General features: G+C 39.5%; 4 protein-coding genes and 1 long non-coding RNA gene across 6 annotated transcripts; 2 read left to right on the forward strand and 3 right to left on the reverse strand.

Annotated features, from left to right (window-relative positions):
* Positions 1 to 1,033: 1,033 nt before the first annotated feature.
* LOC105384306 (ATP-dependent RNA helicase DDX42) lies at positions 1,034 to 9,258 on the reverse strand. 2 transcript variants are annotated; one of them, XM_048622721.1, is made up of 15 exons: positions 8,775 to 9,258; positions 8,387 to 8,477; positions 7,901 to 8,073; positions 7,408 to 7,648; positions 6,885 to 7,041; positions 6,304 to 6,443; positions 5,908 to 6,007; positions 5,593 to 5,724; positions 5,105 to 5,279; positions 4,609 to 4,705; positions 4,088 to 4,238; positions 3,361 to 3,554; positions 2,871 to 2,980; positions 2,374 to 2,500; positions 1,034 to 2,013 (listed from the first exon to the last, which is right to left on the reverse strand). In XM_048622721.1, exons 1-15 carry the CDS (start codon positions 9,002 to 9,004, stop codon positions 1,873 to 1,875), a joined length of 2,259 nt encoding a protein of 752 aa, XP_048478678.1. In that variant the 5' UTR covers positions 9,005 to 9,258; the 3' UTR covers positions 1,034 to 1,872. The 2 variants fall into 2 exon arrangements, 1 of the variants encoding a protein (XP_048478678.1); XR_007266564.1 differs by having other exon boundaries at positions 1,883 to 2,013; positions 2,269 to 2,500.
* A 104-nt stretch (positions 9,259 to 9,362) lies between these two features.
* Positions 9,363 to 10,156, forward strand: LOC119693074. Its single transcript, XR_005254462.2, has 2 exons — positions 9,363 to 9,705; positions 9,944 to 10,156. It is a non-coding gene; the product is annotated as an uncharacterized LOC119693074 (long non-coding RNA).
* Positions 10,157 to 10,316: 160 nt separating this feature from the next.
* On the reverse strand, positions 10,317 to 11,672 carry LOC119693073 (partner of Y14 and mago). Its single transcript, XM_038115384.2, has 3 exons — positions 11,473 to 11,672; positions 10,820 to 11,092; positions 10,317 to 10,735 (listed from the first exon to the last, which is right to left on the reverse strand). Exons 1-3 carry the CDS (start codon positions 11,507 to 11,509, stop codon positions 10,458 to 10,460), a joined length of 588 nt encoding a protein of 195 aa, XP_037971312.1. The 5' UTR covers positions 11,510 to 11,672; the 3' UTR covers positions 10,317 to 10,457.
* A 267-nt stretch (positions 11,673 to 11,939) lies between these two features.
* Positions 11,940 to 14,477, forward strand: LOC105394977 (protein lin-37 homolog). The gene is made up of 6 exons (XM_038115146.2): positions 11,940 to 12,185; positions 12,394 to 12,475; positions 12,828 to 13,031; positions 13,251 to 13,377; positions 13,797 to 13,939; positions 14,369 to 14,477. Exons 1-6 carry the CDS (start codon positions 12,086 to 12,088, stop codon positions 14,376 to 14,378), a joined length of 666 nt encoding a protein of 221 aa, XP_037971074.2. The 5' UTR covers positions 11,940 to 12,085; the 3' UTR covers positions 14,379 to 14,477.
* A 160-nt stretch (positions 14,478 to 14,637) lies between these two features.
* Positions 14,638 to 17,534, reverse strand: LOC105394967 (rRNA N6-adenosine-methyltransferase ZCCHC4). The gene is made up of 6 exons (XM_038115142.2): positions 17,140 to 17,534; positions 16,694 to 16,935; positions 16,199 to 16,402; positions 15,668 to 15,875; positions 15,121 to 15,453; positions 14,638 to 14,788 (listed from the first exon to the last, which is right to left on the reverse strand). Exons 1-6 carry the CDS (start codon positions 17,431 to 17,433, stop codon positions 14,690 to 14,692), a joined length of 1,380 nt encoding a protein of 459 aa, XP_037971070.2. The 5' UTR covers positions 17,434 to 17,534; the 3' UTR covers positions 14,638 to 14,689.
* Positions 17,535 to 17,552: the final 18 nt, after the last annotated feature.

The following is a 17,552-nucleotide window of genomic DNA, read 5'->3' on the forward strand; positions in this document are numbered from 1 at the left end:
TTTCGATTGTGCTTAATTTATGTTGTGCTACACCATCTCACAATGTTATTCTATTCTATTATCTTTCTCTGCGGGGATGTGAATCTGCCCAGTGGCCACGTAGTCCTAACTTTTTTTTCGTGCTCCCGCTTCACGGGTTCCTTATCGACGTAGATAAATATAGTCACTGTGATTGGTGAACTGTAGAGGTATAAAATATTGAGACATTTTGGTTTCACACATCTAGATTCTGACCACTGATGATGATTTTTTTATTCATACCTATTTGATTTTTCAAAGTTTTCTTATCGCTCGATCGGCGCCAACTCGCTAAGATACTTTATCTTTCTTTGCATTCGTAGGTTGAGCTTACATTAACCCAAAAGGAAACATAGTTAAAAATCGATTAGTGTAAAATAATATCGGTGGTTAGTATCTTTATGGGTGTGGCAAAAATTACGAAGGTAAAAATTATGCTACCTACTTAGAGAAGAACTTTATTTAAATAAACACTTGAACTAATTAAAAACAAAATCAAAAATTTGAAATCTATTGTAGAGATACTTATATTGTACAATCATAGAAACACCCCGAAACCACCACGCTATCTAAGGCCATCTTCGAAACAACAAACAGCTGTATTAATTCACACTTATCAAAGGCATCCCAAATAGCTTTCCGTGCCTCACCTTACTTAGAACGAATAAATTAAAACTTACTCTACAATCTACACCCTCACTCGGTAACACAGTTTACTAAACTGAACCTTAGTGACTTTGAAATAAGGACTATGTCAATGGGTTTACAAGATTAAAAGGTGCATTATTTATTGAAACACCAAGCGAAAACTACCTGTATGGAGAAGGAATAAGGTGTAATACGAAGGTAGTAAAGTTTTGTTCTTGTAGATTATATTCAGAATTCAGATAAAATGTGAACAATATCAGTGAGCTTGCCACCATTGTAGGTTATTTCAATCACACTACACGGTCACTGGTAAAGTTCACTACACTGTATATTTAGATAGGATTTTTAACAACAAAAAATAGGATAATAATTTGTAATAGTGTCTTTATTACTTTTTTTATACAATAAAGTATGCGCATTTTATTTCACAATAATAGCTGGAATATTATAACGTTTTCAAAACAATCCTTAATTTATTAATCTTGCCATAGGTTCATAGGTATATGTAACGTTACATGTTTCCACTGTTTAACTTTGACATAAATGAAAAACAACGGGTCTTATGGAGTTAGTTATGAAGTAAGTATAGGTTGAATGAAATCAAAGTATTTTGACGGTTGAGCCCACATACGGCCATAATCATTATTATTACTCAGTCATACCTAAAAGACTTACTACCAGTAATACCTACATAATAAATTATTTCATTATCATAGCAGATGACAAAATTCATTATTGCATTTCCTACATACGTAGTGGCTTCCAGACATAAAAGTGACTAATATTTTCATTTATACAATAAAATTAATAAAACTAGATTCCATTACTTAAAGTCACTAGTTTTCACTGTTCAAGTTTATTAAAGTCGACAAATTATTTAATCTAATAAATAGGCACAGACCTATTGAGTAGACTCAACTTTATAGGTTTTCATATTTACGTTTGTAAGAATATGACTTACTGAATCCTAAGTGCTAAACTTTAAGGTCTCTCATATTGTTATTAGTGGTGCTTGACCTTTACTTTGGGAAGTCAATCAAAAAATATGTGTCTCGCATCTTATCATTATTCTGAGAAATATTTTCGAACCATAGTTTCAAAATTCTGCCACCAGTCACAGAGCCTATACAATCCGTGGCGCCACAATCGCGGTCCCAGTTCGACAAATGATTACAAACTCCTTTCGAATATCGTGTTCTATCTTGTCTAATGCCACCGGCTCTTCTTCCCGCTCTTTCTGGTGCGTTCAGCTTTCTCCTCATTGGTCGTTGCGTTGGCGGGGGCGTTGACCCCTGGCTGTATGGATGACAGCGTTTGCTCCCACGAATGGTCAGTTGACGCCGTGAACTGTTGGATAAAAAACGTAAAGGTAAAATCAAATAATTATTTACGATCACAAATTAATAGAGGGGTTTATTAAGAATTTTATTAAGAGCTTTCATTGTCACTTTAATAGCAACCTCTCTTCAGCTTCTGCTGTTTGTTGTTTTCCTGTTCAGTGGTGGTAACCCCACAGGACTGAGTTAAATAGCGTGTTCTTGTATCGGAGGATTTTTGGTCGCTACGCCAGCGGATTAAGTAAGTATAATATAGAGTGGTGACCTGGTTGTACTGCGACTTGAATGCCTGCTTGAGCGAGGAGAGGCGGTCGACCTCCGCCGGTGTAGCTACACGACAGTCGAGGGGTTACATAATGATGATGCTGACCTGGTTGTACTGCGACTTAAAGGCCTGCTTGAGCGAGGAGAGGCGGTCGGTGGCGGGCCCGCCGGCCGCCTTGTTGTCCGCCGCGTCCTCCGCCGGCGGCGGCGGCAGGCCGGGGCGCTCCTTGTAGCTGCAGGACAGACGAATTGTTATATAAAACTTTTTTTTAGATAATGCATAATGCATATGCAAACGATAGTAGTCCACAAAGGGGTAGAGGTCACTAGCAAGCGACCCACCCACTTTTCGCTATACATTACACTCACACGATAGATCGCGAGCCGTATCTCCGTTTGTCAACATCACACATCTAGAATCTAGGTGTACAAGTTTTGGCATAGTTGGCCGATTGAAAGTGGTGTATAACGTAATTTAAAATTATTTTATTTAAATTTTATCAAACTTTTATTTTTCTTTCACTAAAGAACTGCGCTCTATTTGGTGCAAAACTGACAATGGCGTGTACAGGTGTTACATGCATGCAAATAATGTGAACTTACCCGAGTCCGCATCCTCCAACATTAAGATTCTTTCCTTTCCCCTTCTTGTATCTCGACTTTCTGAACCACGACGACTGCATCGCCAACTGCATCAGGTCTTCAGGCACTTCCTACAACAAAACATATATTTTAAAAACACATTGAAAATCGGACAGTCCATAGGTAACTTCAGAGCCGTATACGCAGAGATACGTGCAGTAGAGACGCGTTTCAAGATCGCCAGGAGTGCTTAAGTTACAAGCGGCCGCTACACGGGTTCGATATCAACGTCGATAAACTCGTTTAACGCGCGTTCCACTAATCACAGAGCCATATTTATGGCGAATCGCAATATAGTTTCGTAGTATCTACGTTGATAAAGAATCCGTGTAGCTGCAGCAGGTTTCTTTTAAATCTCTCTAAAGTTTCCATATCGATACGATTTACCAACCATACAACAGCTTATATTCCTCTACATTTAGCTATATAGTACACCAGCTCAACCCCCCACCTGCATGGCCCCCTCCAGGTTCCGCACGAGGTGTCCCGCGAACTCGCGGTCCTTGTCGCGCGCGAGGCAGGTGTGCGCGGCGCCCGCCACGCCCGCGCGCCCCGTGCGCCCCACGCGGTGCGTGTGCGTGTCGATGTCGCGGGCCACCGTGTAGTTGATGACGGTTCGCACGTGCGGGATGTCGAGGCCTCGGGCTGGGGGGAAAGGAGATGGGTTAGTTTATTTATTTTATTACTAGCTGTTCACGCAAACTTCGCTTCGCCTTAAAAAGTTTCCCCATGGGAATACCACGACAAAAAGCGTAGCCTATGTGACCTATGTGTTAATCCAGAGTGTCAGCTAACTCCATACCAAATTTCATTAATATCGATTCAACCGTTTTGACGTGAAGACACACTTACAAACTTTAGTGGGATGGGATACCCAGATATATATCTGTGACTACACTGACCTGCAACATCAGTGGCGACGAGTATGCTGCAGTCCTGCCGCTTGAAGGCCGTGATGACCTTGTTCCTCTCCGCCTGCTCCATGTCTCTTCTGCTTCTAGCTACATGGAGACACTACGGCTATCTGTGACTACACTGACCTGCAACATCAGTGGCGACGAGTATGCTGCAGTCCTGCCGCTTGAAGGCCGTGATGACCTTGTTCCTCTCCGCCTGCTCCGTGTCTCTTCTGCTTCTAGCTACATGGAGACACTACGGCTATCTGTGACTACACTGACCTGCAACATCAGTGGCGACGAGTATGCTGCAGTCCTGCCGCTTGAAGGCAGTGATGACCTTGTTCCTCTCCGCCTGCTCCATGTCTCCGTGCAGCAGCAGAGCGTCGTGCTGCTGCACGCAGAGGTTCGCCGCCGTCTCTTCTGCTTCTAGCTATATGGAGATACGACTCTTTAGTAGGTACAGTTGGATTCACGTAAGTTGTCCAATGGAAAAAGCTTTCGGCTTAGAGGTAGGCGGAACGTATCAAGACCGAACGACGTCTTTGGACCGTTCTATCCATGACGCTCGGTCGTTATTATTATTTGCGCTTGATCACATGGACGATGGACATTCTGTGAACATGGAACAGTTCATGAGCAATTGTTATATGTATTATACAAGTTACAGTTGATACTTTGATCATGTATTTACTGTGAGAATTAGACGAAGCTTGCTAAAGCATATTTTAAACGCTGATCATAGATGGTTCTTCTGTAGACTGTTCTCTTGTGTTGTGGTAGATACATTCAATTAGACTAACCTTTTTGGTAACAAATATTAGCACACTGCCAGCAGATAGAAACTCCACTAGGTTGGTGAGAAGCCATTTCCATTTGTGCTCCGGTTTATTGAATATTCTGTAACAAAACCACAATATAAGTTTACTATATCAGAAAAATAATCGCAACATATTTTCATACACTAAAAATCAAGTAGCTCTGCATTCTTCCAAAACCATTTTACAGCCTAACCTTTCGTTCAATGACCGAACGAATGAATGAATGAACCATAGCCTCTTAAGCAACCCCATGCTTTTTTTTTCAAATTTTAATTCAATACCGAGCGATCGGTGAGTAATTAGATGAACTTACGTGACATGTTGCCTCACAAGCTGGCTAGCTTCTCCTGCAGCGCCATGTTGCACTCTCACAGGGTCATGCAGAGCATCTCGGGCGAGTCTCTCGACTCGGCAAGGAAATAGCAGAACTTAACCCCCCATTCAGTGACTGAACGAATAAATGAATGAACCAACTCACGTGACATGTTGCCTGACAAGCTGACTGGCTTCTCCCGCAGCCCCATGTTGCACCCTCACGGGGTCATGCAGAGCGTCTCGAGCCAGCCTCTCGACTCGGCGCGGGAATGTTGCGGAGAATAGCAACGCCTGTCGCTCCGGACGGACGTGCGCGCAGATTGAACGCACTTGGGGCTCTGAGTGAATGAAATAGTGCTGTTAGTTTAGGCTGACAGATCTAAATATATGTAACTAAAGAGAACATTCCTGAGTTGCTGATAGCTTTGCGCTGATTATTCATACAATTTGTTCTCATCGAGAATTTTACATAAGTTTTGTGTGTTTGTGTCTTTTCAATTTACAGCAACGCTTAATGAGACTGCGTTTTCATAATTAAACTGTAACAATCATCTGCTGGCAATGCTGTCGAAAGAGCTGTGAGCTTACTTTACACTCTTCAATAAAACACAAGATAACCGTATTTCTTTCACATTGATGCGTCAAACTTACCAAACCCCATGTCGAACATTCTATCTGCCTCGTCCAGCACTAGGTACGTGACTCGCTGCAGGTTCGTCGCCTTGCACTTGATCAGGTCGATGACCCGGCCCGGCGTGCCCACTACTATTTCTGCACCGCCACCTGAAATTAAATTAATTTATAAACATACAATTTATGGATAAAACATATCTATTAGTAATGGATTCGTCATGAAATCTAGATTTTGGGCTGGACTGTTCTTCTAAATGTCTTATATATTTTAGTGATGGGTTCACAGGAAAAGAATGTTACCTTTACTTAGTCCCTAGTCTAATATGTATTTACCTTCTAAAGCTTTGGTTTGTTCCCACTTGGAGCCGCCACCGTAGCAGCAGACGCATCTTATATTGTACACTTTTCCAAACTTCTTCGCTTCCATGTAAATCTGGAAAAAAATATGTATTCATTATTATTGGTGTTCTCTTGTGCTAGTGTCCTTACTTTTGGACGTTTATCTACGTCGATACGGCGGCGTGAAGCAGAGACATGTCAGTTTTCCAATTTACCTCAGATTTTGATGACATAAAGACGAATTTCCTTCAATCATTTCATACATCCATTTATTCATTTCATCAATCCATTCATTCATTTCATACACCTATTCTTTCATGGATTCAATCATTTTATCATCAATTTCATTCATTGTATTTCCTTCAAAACACAAGTATCTCTTCCACTGACCTGTTGCGCGAGCTCCCTGGTGGGCGCCAGTATGAGTCCGATGGGCCCGTCCCCGGGCTGCAGCTCCGCCTGGTCCATGATGTGCACCAGCAGCGGCCACAGGAACGCCGCCGTCTTACCGGACCCCGTGCGGGCGATACCTGACGAGATATAGTTAAATAATAAAGCATATTAGTGGACATAAAGCATATACAGATGGCTACCTAACTACAAACCCGGTGGTGCTGTTGTAGCATGGGTGATAGACAATTTATTCAAAGAGGCCCTGCAAGTCATAGTCCGAAGGAAACAGGATGACAAAGGACATCATTACCATTTAATTCTACTACTGTCAGCAAAAAAGTTGTAACTTTTTAACAAATAGTGCTCACTATACATCACTCAGATAGTGCTGCTATGCTATAAAAAAAATATACATTGGATCATTCCCTACAAAGCAGGTTTACTACTTCGCTTGTGCTAGGATTTTGTTTTAGATAGCGAGTGAATTATTTATACCCCAAATAAAAACTATCAACCTTAAATAAATGCCTATGACCAGCCATGGCCGATTACGGGCTGATAACAACAATGACTCATACCTATAAGATCCCTCCCGGACAGCGCGGCGGGTATCCCGGCGGCCTGCACGGGCGTGGGCTGCGTGTACTCCGACTTCCTGATGGCCTTCATCAGCTGCTCGTCGAACCCGAAGTGGGCGAAGCTGGTCACTGGTTTGGGAGGGTCTGGGCCGGATATCTGCGGGAAGATGGGGGTTTAAGATGGTTTAAGTGGAACAGAGTGGTTTTATAGGTTTTTTTTTCTACATAGACAAACTCGTATACTGCTTGTTACACTAATTAATATCACCGAATACACATCGCAATATATTGACTATGGCTATGTCGATAACAGTGAAGAATAAATAAACGGACAGCTGATATATCTATACAAATACAGATAGCAGATGAAGCTACTTCTATCTTCATGCAAGTAAGTGTTAAATGCTGATATAAAAATAAAACCAGACCAACAATTTGCAACTTTAACATCATTCTGTATGTTAGGTTTAGCCTAAATTTTTCAGCATTTGGGAGGGGATATAAATTAAGCTACAACAATTACCTTCACACCAAGATTCTTCTTCAACTCCTCAACTTGTACAAACGTGAGCTTCTCAATCTCCTCGTGTGGGGTGTAGAAATTCTTTTCAAAAGGTTTGTACTCAATTTCAGAGTGGTCTATAGGAGGCAGAGGGTCTATGAACTTCTTCTTCGGTGGAGCGAGTGGGTTGCCGTCCTCGTCGTATTCTATTTCGAGGTCTGAGCCGTCGTCTGCATTACCCAGGGGATTTTCTTCCATGTACCTGTGTGGGAAAGGTAGTAATTTTTTATATATTTTCGATTGATTTCATCACAATGCAGCTTAAATTATTAGAAGCTAGGTAATGCTTTCTTCTACCCTAAATAGCATTAAAAAGGTATTTCAGAAAAAAAAACTTATAAACGTCTATGATAAAATTAATAAAAGTACTAAAGCATTATTCTTCTTTTAAAATGTTCCCTTGTTTTGCCTATTTTTAATTAACTCAAAACATCAATAAGTAACTCTGACTCACTTATAATAAGACTCCTCATCGTCCAGCTCATCAATGTCCCCGCGGGTGCCTCGCACACTCTCCTTGCCGAGCACTGCATTCTCCTTGCTGGCCACCAGGTCCTTGGCTGCCTGCTGCTCGAGCCCGGCCATGAACGCATCCAGAGGGTCTTCTTCATCATCTTCCTCTACTTTCTGCAATGAATTACAAATATTTGTTATATGTATCACTGGCAGTAGCCAGTGATCTGTTTTTCATCCATATAACAGTAGTTTTTCCTGAACTTAAATGCTGATTTTTTTAAGTGCTATGGCGTAGTCAGAGACTTAAGCAATGTATTAACAAAATCTAGCTGAACCTTGCACTATGGACAATCCAGGGTCCTGATTCTATTGATTTTAATTTCTATTGTAATGCCAAATTTAAGGTAAAGTATATAACTTATTTAGAAATTATACAAATATTTTTCTATGAATAACCATATTAAAATTTAACAGCAGTGTATACCTTAGAACTACTAGCTTCATAAGAGGGGCTGCCAGGGGCGGGGATGTAGGCCAGCGCTGGAGTTGGAGGCTCATCATCATCATCAAAGTATCTGAAATAACATGAAGGAAGTTGGATAAATAATCTTTGACTGTGCTGTGGTGGAGAAACACTGTTGGCACACTGGATGGTGAGAAAAGAGGTAAAAACTGGTAATTTGAAGTACTGATTCTTCTAAGAACAACAACCTATGAATGAGCTATAATTATAATCTGAAGTTTACTAACAACTACATATTACTTCAAAGTCAAAGTCAAAATTTTTTATTCATCGTACAAATATAAAATTTTCTGATGAACGTCAATTTTTACAAATTACTCTCCTTACTTATGATACCTAATCAACTTACTCATCCTCAGTCTTAGACCGCTTCTTGCCCAGCCCGCCCCAGTTGCCGGTCACCGCGTTCTGAGTGATAGAACTCATAGTGGAGTACCCCTGCTTGGACAGGCCGGCCGTTGGCGGCGGCACCGCGTTCATCCCCGCCGAGGGTGGAGGCACGGCGTGCAGCGACACATTCGAGGGGTTACGCTTCGGCATCGTAAACCCGGCGAACCCAAACCCCTTCCCGCCACTCATTGTAATAGCTGAGCGTAAGCTATCAAACAAAAATAGACGTCGTTAAGCTATTAACATAGCTGACGAGGTTAGGTGATGTTTTTCAAGGATAATGTTGGATTTAAAAGTCTGTATACGTCTACAATTATGTAATGTCGGTTAAATTAATCGGAAAACTGTTTTTAATGGTTAATTTTGGTAAGTAAGCACATCAAACACCAAATATTAATAAATTAAAAATCAAGTGAATGAAATACACTGACAGTGTCAATGAAGTGAAGTGAGTGAATGAATGAAATAAATGCTCGTTTTGATTTTAAACTGTCATTTACGTAAACTTAGTAGTCTGTGCTGGCTGTCACTTGTAATTATAAATTATAGTTGGCATTGTCATTCTGTCAATCAATGTCAACAACAAACATTTTTGACCACTAAAAACGTAAAAACCTAAAAACAAATTTGTTTACTCATTTTGTGTAGTGCGTGTCCAAATTCCTTGTTAATTTGAAGCAAAATCATCGTTGCTGATCATGTATTTCAAGCTGTGCGTATTTCTGTTTACGCTGTTGATGGCGAGCAATGTGGAAGCGTCGCAAGGTTACGATTTCGGGGACTTCTTCGCAACAGTTCTTGGTCTTGGTTTAACAGCTATTGGAGTGCTCGCGTGCCTGGGCAACTACGCGAGGCAGAAAGCGAGGAACGAGTTCATATAACACAAATACGTGAGTGAATACATACCATTTCAACACTGATTAAATTAGATGAAATTTCTGCTTTTAAATCTTGTCTGTATGATAGAAATTCCAATGTTTTCTTTACTGCTACATTGCTAGTTATCTCATGGTCTAGTGTTTTTTAATTGCAGTCCAATGAAACACATTAAGATTCTCTACTAATTAGTAAACATTCTTGTTTACTGTTGGATGTTTGTGACTAATATGATGTTTCTTTTTATTTCAGATCCATCACATTTTGAAGCTCTCAAGAGGATTTCTCTAGTAATTAATCTATAAATAGTAACAATGGACTGTATCAAGAATTCCACTGTTATGAAGTTAATATTTTTTGTATTGTTTAATTTTGAAATGGCCCTTATGTGCTATCTATTTACTTGTTTGTCAGCACTGCTATATTTTGAAATATTATGATTGCAAAATAAAAATGTAAAATTTCCATCTGAATTTTAATTATTTGCTTGCCTGTAGGTGGTTTGTGAGTTTTATTGATACAGAAGTTTCAACACAAGCACAAGCAAATAAATCTTATGTATGACTTGTAAAATTCCTGTGAAGGGGCCATGCTAATGGTAAAATATGAAACAGAAAACAAATAATGACTTTTCGTAAATAATTTATTTTATTACTTCATTTCTTAAAAAAACATTTTCTTTGCATGCACCGTAGCATAACAGTTCATTTGATGATCAAGTCAATAAGACATGATTCTGGCAGTAGTTCAATTAAATATATTTGTCTTATTCTACACCTAGCTTTTCTAAATCCTCAATTTCTTTGAGTACTTCTGTTTTCTTAGACATTTTCTCCCTCTGGTCCTTGTCTGGTTGCTTTAGGAGTCCAGCCTTAATTTTTTCCTCAAGAGTTTCAATATCTCGAAGCTTTTTCCGTAGGTTTTTGAGGCGTTTAACCGGGTCAGCTTGACTAGGAGCGCTGGGCGGGGAGGGCTTGTTCGGTGGCTCAAATGTTGGTTCTGTTATCTCACACTTTGCCAATTTGTCTGCGGTGTCATCAACAACTGAAATCCAACAGAAAAAATATTATTTGTATATTTAAACTCGAAAACTTTACTAATACATGGATTTAAGTAAGTAATACACACCAGTTTTCTTTTTCTTCTTCTTCTTAGTTTTGTCTACGCTGACCAGCATGCCCGGGATGGGCTGGATCATGCCACTCTGTGGCTTCTTCTTCTGAGCGGCGGCCACTATCTCCGGAGTGAGTCCCACAGGCAGACCGGTCTGTCGGGCAGCAAACTGCTTCCCCTTACTCTCATATAGTGGAACTTCATCTTGAGGCACATAGCCTTCTTTTACCCGTCTTGGCTTTCTCCAAGTGCCATCTGGCCTCTGAGAAGCTGGTATAAACTTACACCCTGAAAAAAACTTGCATGTTTATTTACATACCTAAGTATAATAAAACTAAACTAATTATTGCATGGCATTATTGCAAATATTTGTGTCAGATATTCGCAAATGTATTTCCGAACCGTTAGTACTGAACCGTTTGGAATAACGCTCAACGCAATAACGCTCTGATAACCCCAGACCAGCCAAGTTGCATTACTGATTCAAGACACCATACAGACTTTCACGATTTTACAGTCAAATGGAATAGTCTGAATAAGATATGAAAATGAGTTTGGTTAAAGCAAAAACATCAGTTAATATTTTATAGAGCGAAATTAAGTTAAAATATTCAGTGTTAACATTATGCAAAGGTCCATTTTATAAAGCCATACAAAGGTATTCTTACCATCAGCATCATGCTCATAGGAAGTAGTCGTAGCCATCACTAAACATTAATATTTAGGTGTTAATTTATTAAACTAAAATTAAATAATACACGAGTTATTCAAGACGCTTTTCCGTATTTTAATATGTATTTTTACGTTTTTTTATAGATAGATTCTTCTTCGTGCAGCTTTTGACAGCTTTGACATTTATTTTGAGTTTGGCACTTGAGTCATTTGATTTGACAGTGAATGGAATATTTGAAACGTAGGACGTATAAAAAACTTACAAAATTTTCGGAGAGAAAATACCTTATACCTATTTTGTATAAATAAAAAAGCTAATTTCATGAAAAATATACTTCCTTAATTTAAGAAAAGAACGCGGAAATATTAGCGCAACGCCATGAAGGCCACAAGGATTTTTGTGGAGTCTATTATTCTGAGCAGCAACACAACACAGAGTAAAAACAAAACAATGTGTCCTGTCCTGTCTATGGTCAAAGTTAAATCTTGTTGCTGACAGAAACTGAATTTCGTGTTTTGTTTTTGTTAAATTCGAATCAAGAATCTATCTAAACACACTTTACATAAAAGTTTACATACCCAAATAACTAAAAACTATTGATTTCTAAGATGCCTAAACGAAGGAGGCTACTCAACTCTCCGAGGAAATCACCCAGAATCAATACTACCAAAGCACCCAGAGATGATAATATTGAAGAGAGCCCTAAACGTTTGTACCTATATTTAATTTTTGTAATTTACAGTGATCATTTTAAGTACATAGCCTTAAAAATATTTGAATATTAAGCTTCAGGACTACACTATAGGCTACTACTTATAAAAATACCTTTAAAAGCTTGCTAGCAAATAACTAAAATTCAAAAGCCTATTTTTATTTGCACTATTTTGTTATAATAATTTGATTGCTTTTACTTCAGTGGAAAGAGAGGTGAGGACAGCCCGAGGGCGGTTCATGGGGGCTCTACTTGAAGCTTTAGAAGCTGAATCTGATGATGAAAGGTAACAACTAACTTATTTATACTCTCTTACTAATAAGCCTTGAAGGATAGTTTAGTCCATGACCATATACAGCTCCAGTAGATGTGATCTATCTAATCAATCAATAACAATGGAAATTTTTATGGCATTACACACTAATGTTAGATTTATGTCCACTGTTTAATATGTGTCTAGTTTTTTGTGGTAAGGCCATGATATACTAACTGCCAGGGATTCATAGAAAAGTTATATGATGTTTCAGCTATTGAACTGTTTTGTCATTTTGTCCCTCTCTGTTAAAAACAAATTGTTCTTTGACAGAGATAAGACTTATATACATAAGTTTATAACATTAAATTTTTGTACATTCCAGATATCATACCCCTCACAAGAAGAAAGAGAAAGAAGTATCTGAGGACGAAGATTCTGACTCTAAACACACACAGCAGAGACAGACTTACGTGTTGAAGCTGTTTGACCGCAGCGTGGACCTGTCCCAGTTCAAGGAAGACACCCCCCTGTACCCCATCTGCAGGGCTTGGATCAAGAACCAGCCGAAAGCTAATTACCATGTTACGTAAGAAACTTATTAATTGTATAGTTTTGTAAGGTGAAAGAGGAACTGTGGGTATAGCAATAGGATATAACAAAAGCCAAAATCTCTCAACACATATATTTGCTAAATCATAAAAAAAGCAAAAGTAGCAGTAAGCCGAAAGGGTAAAATATCATTTTCCAGTGTTAAAATTTAAAGTACACCATTTTAATATTTGTTTACATCCCCTCCCTCTCCCAGGAGCAAGCACGAGTCTCCCAAAGCCGAGGCGCAGCTGCCGCCGCCGCAGGGCCCCCTGGTGCCACGCGTGCCTCCACTGCTGCCTGAGCAAGTGGCTTCGAGCAAGGATAATATCAACTTGGACTATGTATGTATTTGAATCTGTTACAAGCCTTAGTCAAAGTGCCTAGAAGTACAAAATCGTAAACAATACTATATAGAGGTACCTAATTGGGAAAAAAATAAAGGCTGTATAGACTTAAATTGACATAGAAAGATACCTACATTAGCTCCATTATCATCAGCCCGTAATGCACCACCACCACCAGTCCATTATCGGACAAAGGCCTTTCCCAAAAAGTGCCACAACACTCTGTCAACACTCTTTCTCATCCAACCACTACCAGAAGATAAGGATGAAAATACTCACTGAACCTTTGGACCTCATCAGATGCCATATTTCGTTTTCATACTACAAGCTAAAACAACAGTGCTATTTTTTCTATTCGGAAAGCAACAAATTTAGGAATTAAGGAGCTTCCTAAAAACGCCTAATCATGTTTCCAGCTGCCCTCCGAAGCCCCATCACTAGAGCAGCTGCTCAGCGGCCACCGCGGGCGCTGGGGCGCCGTGCGGCGCGCGTGGCTGGCGCAGGGCGCCGCCGTCGAGCGAAGATATGACGCCTCGCAGCGCGCGCTTAATGCTATGAAGTGAGAACCTGCTTATTGTTACCATAATATACGGGTTGTTGTAAAAAGGATACACTAAGCTGAAACCTACATGTGCAGCATGTTATATCTAAGCCCGAAAATGAAGGAAAATTCCGTCTTTTTGCAACACTCTTTATATGACCACTACGTTGGTTACTTACTCCACTTGTTATACGAGAATTATGTCTCCTTGCGTAGTCTTCAACTGCCGCTAATCTGACTGACTAAGCCCCAGTTTCATCATACTCGGTCTATCTAATCCTTTCGCCACGGTGACAAGTCCTGGAAACATTCCACACACACAACCGTAGAAGACGCGCTGTAGTCACTCGAATAGATGACTGGAGTCCTCATTTTTTGTCTGAAACTGTTTAGTTGAACTACCACATTCTGTTTGTACTCTACTTATATATATTTTTTCTCTTTCAGTAATCTTTGATATTCGGCTTCAACTTCGAGTTAGGAAGATAAAACCTAATTTTAAGACTGAAAATCATTACGCAACTAGAAAGCTATTCGATTTTTTTCTATACCTACATACCTAGCTGTTTTGTATTAGTTTACTGCACAATCAATTTATTATTTCTACTTTATAAAATTTCTATTTACTTGTAAATATTTGAATCATGTTGATTAAGGATAAGAAAAACAATCATAAATCATTTTGAATTTCTAAAGTAAAACATAAACACTAAATCTTTTGCTAATATTTTGATTTATTGTTGTAAATATACGAATAAACTGTGTTTACTACGCGTGTTTACGTCTTTTCTTGGCGCTCCCCGGCGCTGGCTCCAGCTGTGGACAGTCGGCCTTCTTGTGACCTGTCTCGCGGCAGTTAAAGCACGACTGGAACAAATAGACAGACACATTTTAAATATTTTTCAGTAAGTAGGTACTTACGGGAATCCGTATGACGTAAGTTGCAAAAGTTTGTCTGAAGTTAAGCCGAAGTGATATGAAATCGGCGTCGAATGTAAAGTGTACAGTGAACAAAGGGATATCGCAAATAGGGATGCTAGAAGCGTTACAGACAGACTGTCGAGAGAGAAGGATAAAATTACGTGCCGCCATTTAAGATTTCATCCTTCGCGCATTCATTTCTATAAAGAGCACTGCTCTGATGACCATTTCTTCTACAGAGAAATACTCATTAATAAAACAACACCAGCCAAAATTACCTGTGACTCCACAACCATCCCGCACTTATGGTCCTTCCTCTGGCAACACCTCTCACAAGTCTTGCAGTGGAAGAACGTGGGCTTCACACACCGCTTGCACGCGAAACAATGCGTATACGTAGTCCCGTTCTTACTCGTGCACTCGCCGCACTTGTTGCAGTGGTTGTTAGAGAGAGACACGTATACTTTGCACTTTTCGCACAGCTTGTAGTTCTTGTCGTGAGGGAGGTCAATGGAGGAGGTTGGTAGGTTGGTGAAGAGACGGACTGGGGAACCGTTTTTGCGACCTTTGCTCGTTTTGTTCTGGAATTTCTTGTGGTTTTCGTATTCCACCTGTAAATACAAAAAATATATATGTATAGATTAATGTGCAAGCCCAACTTCAATTATAGGAATCTTTTTCTAATACTCTAGTGATACGCATGAGAATAATAACGAAGTAATATTAACGAATGAGAAGCCAATCATAAGTCGGACAAAATAGTTACATGAATCTATGTCCTACATATTTTACACAGGCATTTCATTGAATAATTAATCACACTACCTGATAGTCATGCATCTTAATCTCCGGCTCCATATTCCTGATGTAAGGCTCAGAGAAGTACGGGAAGGCCCACACAACGGGCAGCAGTTGGTCCGTGAAGTCCTTGTTCACAGACTTATAGGTTTCCGTGAGGTCCTTGAGTGTCTGGATGAGAGGCTCCACGCGCCCGCCGAATGGAGGGTCCATGACTATGCAGAGGCCTGAGTCACTGAGGAAGATGATGTTTGATTTATCAATATATTTTAATTTGTGCACTAACTTATTCAAGATTAATAAACCTGCTTGCATGTTGACTGATTGATGATGGAAATTGATTTGATTTGAAATCAAACAAATTGGGACATGGTACGTTTGTAGATGGATTAATCATTATCATAGACCACATAAGAAATTAGTAGTGATTAGATGTCCTTGTTCCATCTAGTCATACAAAAATTCTTATAATGTCAGTATGTACCTAGTATATGTAATGTGTATAATACTATTTTACATTACTATTTTACTTTTTACACACTATATTTTTATTATTACCTGGATTCTTTCATAAACTTCTTCAGCAGCTTCTCATCTTCTCTCCCGTTGAACAAGTAGTTGTTGAACATATTGTAGTACACATATTTGTTGGGAGGATGGAACTGTGCATGTCTCTTGTCATAGTCGAGTAGGAGTGAGGTGAAGTCTTGTCTGGAAGACACAGCCTCGTGGATGGATGGTGTGCCAATGCATAAGATGTTTCTGGAAGCAACAAAAACATTTGGTTTAAAGAATTGCTACCTACATGTATTAGAAAAATGAATAAATGTAAAATATGTAAAAATTGAAACTATACAATAATTTTAAAGAAGAGGTACACATTTAAATGGATTCTTTCAAGCTAAAAACTATTCATTTATATTCAATATAATAATGGATGCCCTACAGAATGAACCTAACATCTAATAAATTACCAATGGTTGTGCTTTGTTAACAGTGAAATTACCCTAACTATAACTAAATATTGTAACTAGCTATTTACAAATTACTCACTTTAAATTATTCTTCTTCAGCACATTCAAAATAGTCCCAACAGACTTTTTGCTAAACAGATACTGTGCTTCCACCGTATCATTCTCCAGAGCAGGCAGCCAAGTGGTGGGGTGAGACAGCTGCTCGTCAGTCAGTGGAGTCACCACCCGGTGGTCCTTGTTGTGTTTCTTGGTCTGGTGGATGATGTACAGCTCCTCGCATGTGATGCAGTATGCCCTGTTTGATGGATGCTGGGACTTGATCTGGAAGCCAAAGTTTAAATATTTCAATTGAACATTAACTGCTGGCCCTATACAATATTGTAACAAGATGTAGATTTTAATGTATTTTTGACAATTTGGATAAGTATACATTTCATGGAGCAATGGAGGTTATGTGGGAAGATTTTTCACTAGCAATAACGTTATTTCATACATACAGTAAACAAACAACAGTTAAAAACTAACCTCATTATGCCGTTTCCATGCCTCCGCCTTGTTCACCTTAGTGATCAAGTTATTATACTTCTCATTTCGTTTCTTCACGCCTTCGTTCTGCCAGTCTTCTTCCGATATGTGCACCGTGCAGTCCTTCTTACTCCGGCACAAGGAGCAGGCATAAAAACGGCCCTTTTCATTGGAAAACAGAAGGGTTGGACCGTGAAGACACAGCGGGTGAGAACTCACGTCCTCCGCAATCACTTCCACAGGTGTAGACTTTAGGGCTTTGTCTTCAGACTTGAACTTTCGTTTGTTACCCATAGTGGTGCCTTATTTTCCCTATACTTCCACGCAATCAAGTTAAAAATTGAATTTAATCACACGTAGCCAGGCGCAGCACAGGCACACACACGTGAAAATGACAGATGTCAATTATTGGT

Source organism: Plutella xylostella, chromosome 8 (genome assembly GCF_932276165.1).
Source record: "Plutella xylostella chromosome 8, ilPluXylo3.1, whole genome shotgun sequence".
Lineage (NCBI taxonomy): Eukaryota > Metazoa > Arthropoda > Insecta > Lepidoptera > Plutellidae > Plutella > Plutella xylostella.

What these genes read in the sequence shown, in the direction of transcription:
- LOC105384306 (XM_048622721.1), bottom strand. Translation starts at nt 9,004, where the DNA reads ATGAGTGGCGGGAAGGGGTTTGGGTTCGCCGGGTTTACGATGCCGAAG. An exon ending in CCAGGGAGCTCGCGCAACAG is followed by an intron (nt 6,008 to 6,303) that starts GTCAGTGGAAGA and finishes ATTTTTTTCCAG; the next exon opens with ATTTACATGGAAGCGAAGAA. An exon ending in ACAAACCAAAGCTTTAGAAG is followed by an intron (nt 5,725 to 5,907) that starts GTAAATACATAT and finishes ATTTAATTTCAG; the next exon opens with GTGGCGGTGCAGAAATAGTA.
- LOC105394967 (XM_038115142.2), bottom strand. Translation starts at nt 17,433, where the DNA reads ATGGGTAACAAACGAAAGTTCAAGTCTGAAGACAAAGCCCTAAAGTCT. An exon ending in CATGGAAACGGCATAATGAG is followed by an intron (nt 16,936 to 17,139) that starts GTTAGTTTTTAA and finishes TTTGGCTTCCAG; the next exon opens with ATCAAGTCCCAGCATCCATC. An exon ending in GGATGGTTGTGGAGTCACAG is followed by an intron (nt 14,789 to 15,120) that starts GTAATTTTGGCT and finishes TATTTGTTCCAG; the next exon opens with TCGTGCTTTAACTGCCGCGA.
- LOC105394977 (XM_038115146.2), top strand. Translation starts at nt 12,086, where the DNA reads ATGCCTAAACGAAGGAGGCTACTCAACTCTCCGAGGAAATCACCCAGA. An exon ending in GCTGAATCTGATGATGAAAG is followed by an intron (nt 12,476 to 12,827) that starts GTAACAACTAAC and finishes TGTACATTCCAG; the next exon opens with ATATCATACCCCTCACAAGA. An exon ending in ATAATATCAACTTGGACTAT is followed by an intron (nt 13,378 to 13,796) that starts GTATGTATTTGA and finishes TCATGTTTCCAG; the next exon opens with CTGCCCTCCGAAGCCCCATC.
- LOC119693073 (XM_038115384.2), bottom strand. Translation starts at nt 11,509, where the DNA reads ATGGCTACGACTACTTCCTATGAGCATGATGCTGATG. An exon ending in CTATGAGCATGATGCTGATG is followed by an intron (nt 11,093 to 11,472) that starts GTAAGAATACCT and finishes AGTTTTTTTCAG; the next exon opens with GGTGTAAGTTTATACCAGCT. An exon ending in GAAGAAGAAAAAGAAAACTG is followed by an intron (nt 10,736 to 10,819) that starts GTGTGTATTACT and finishes GTTGGATTTCAG; the next exon opens with TTGTTGATGACACCGCAGAC.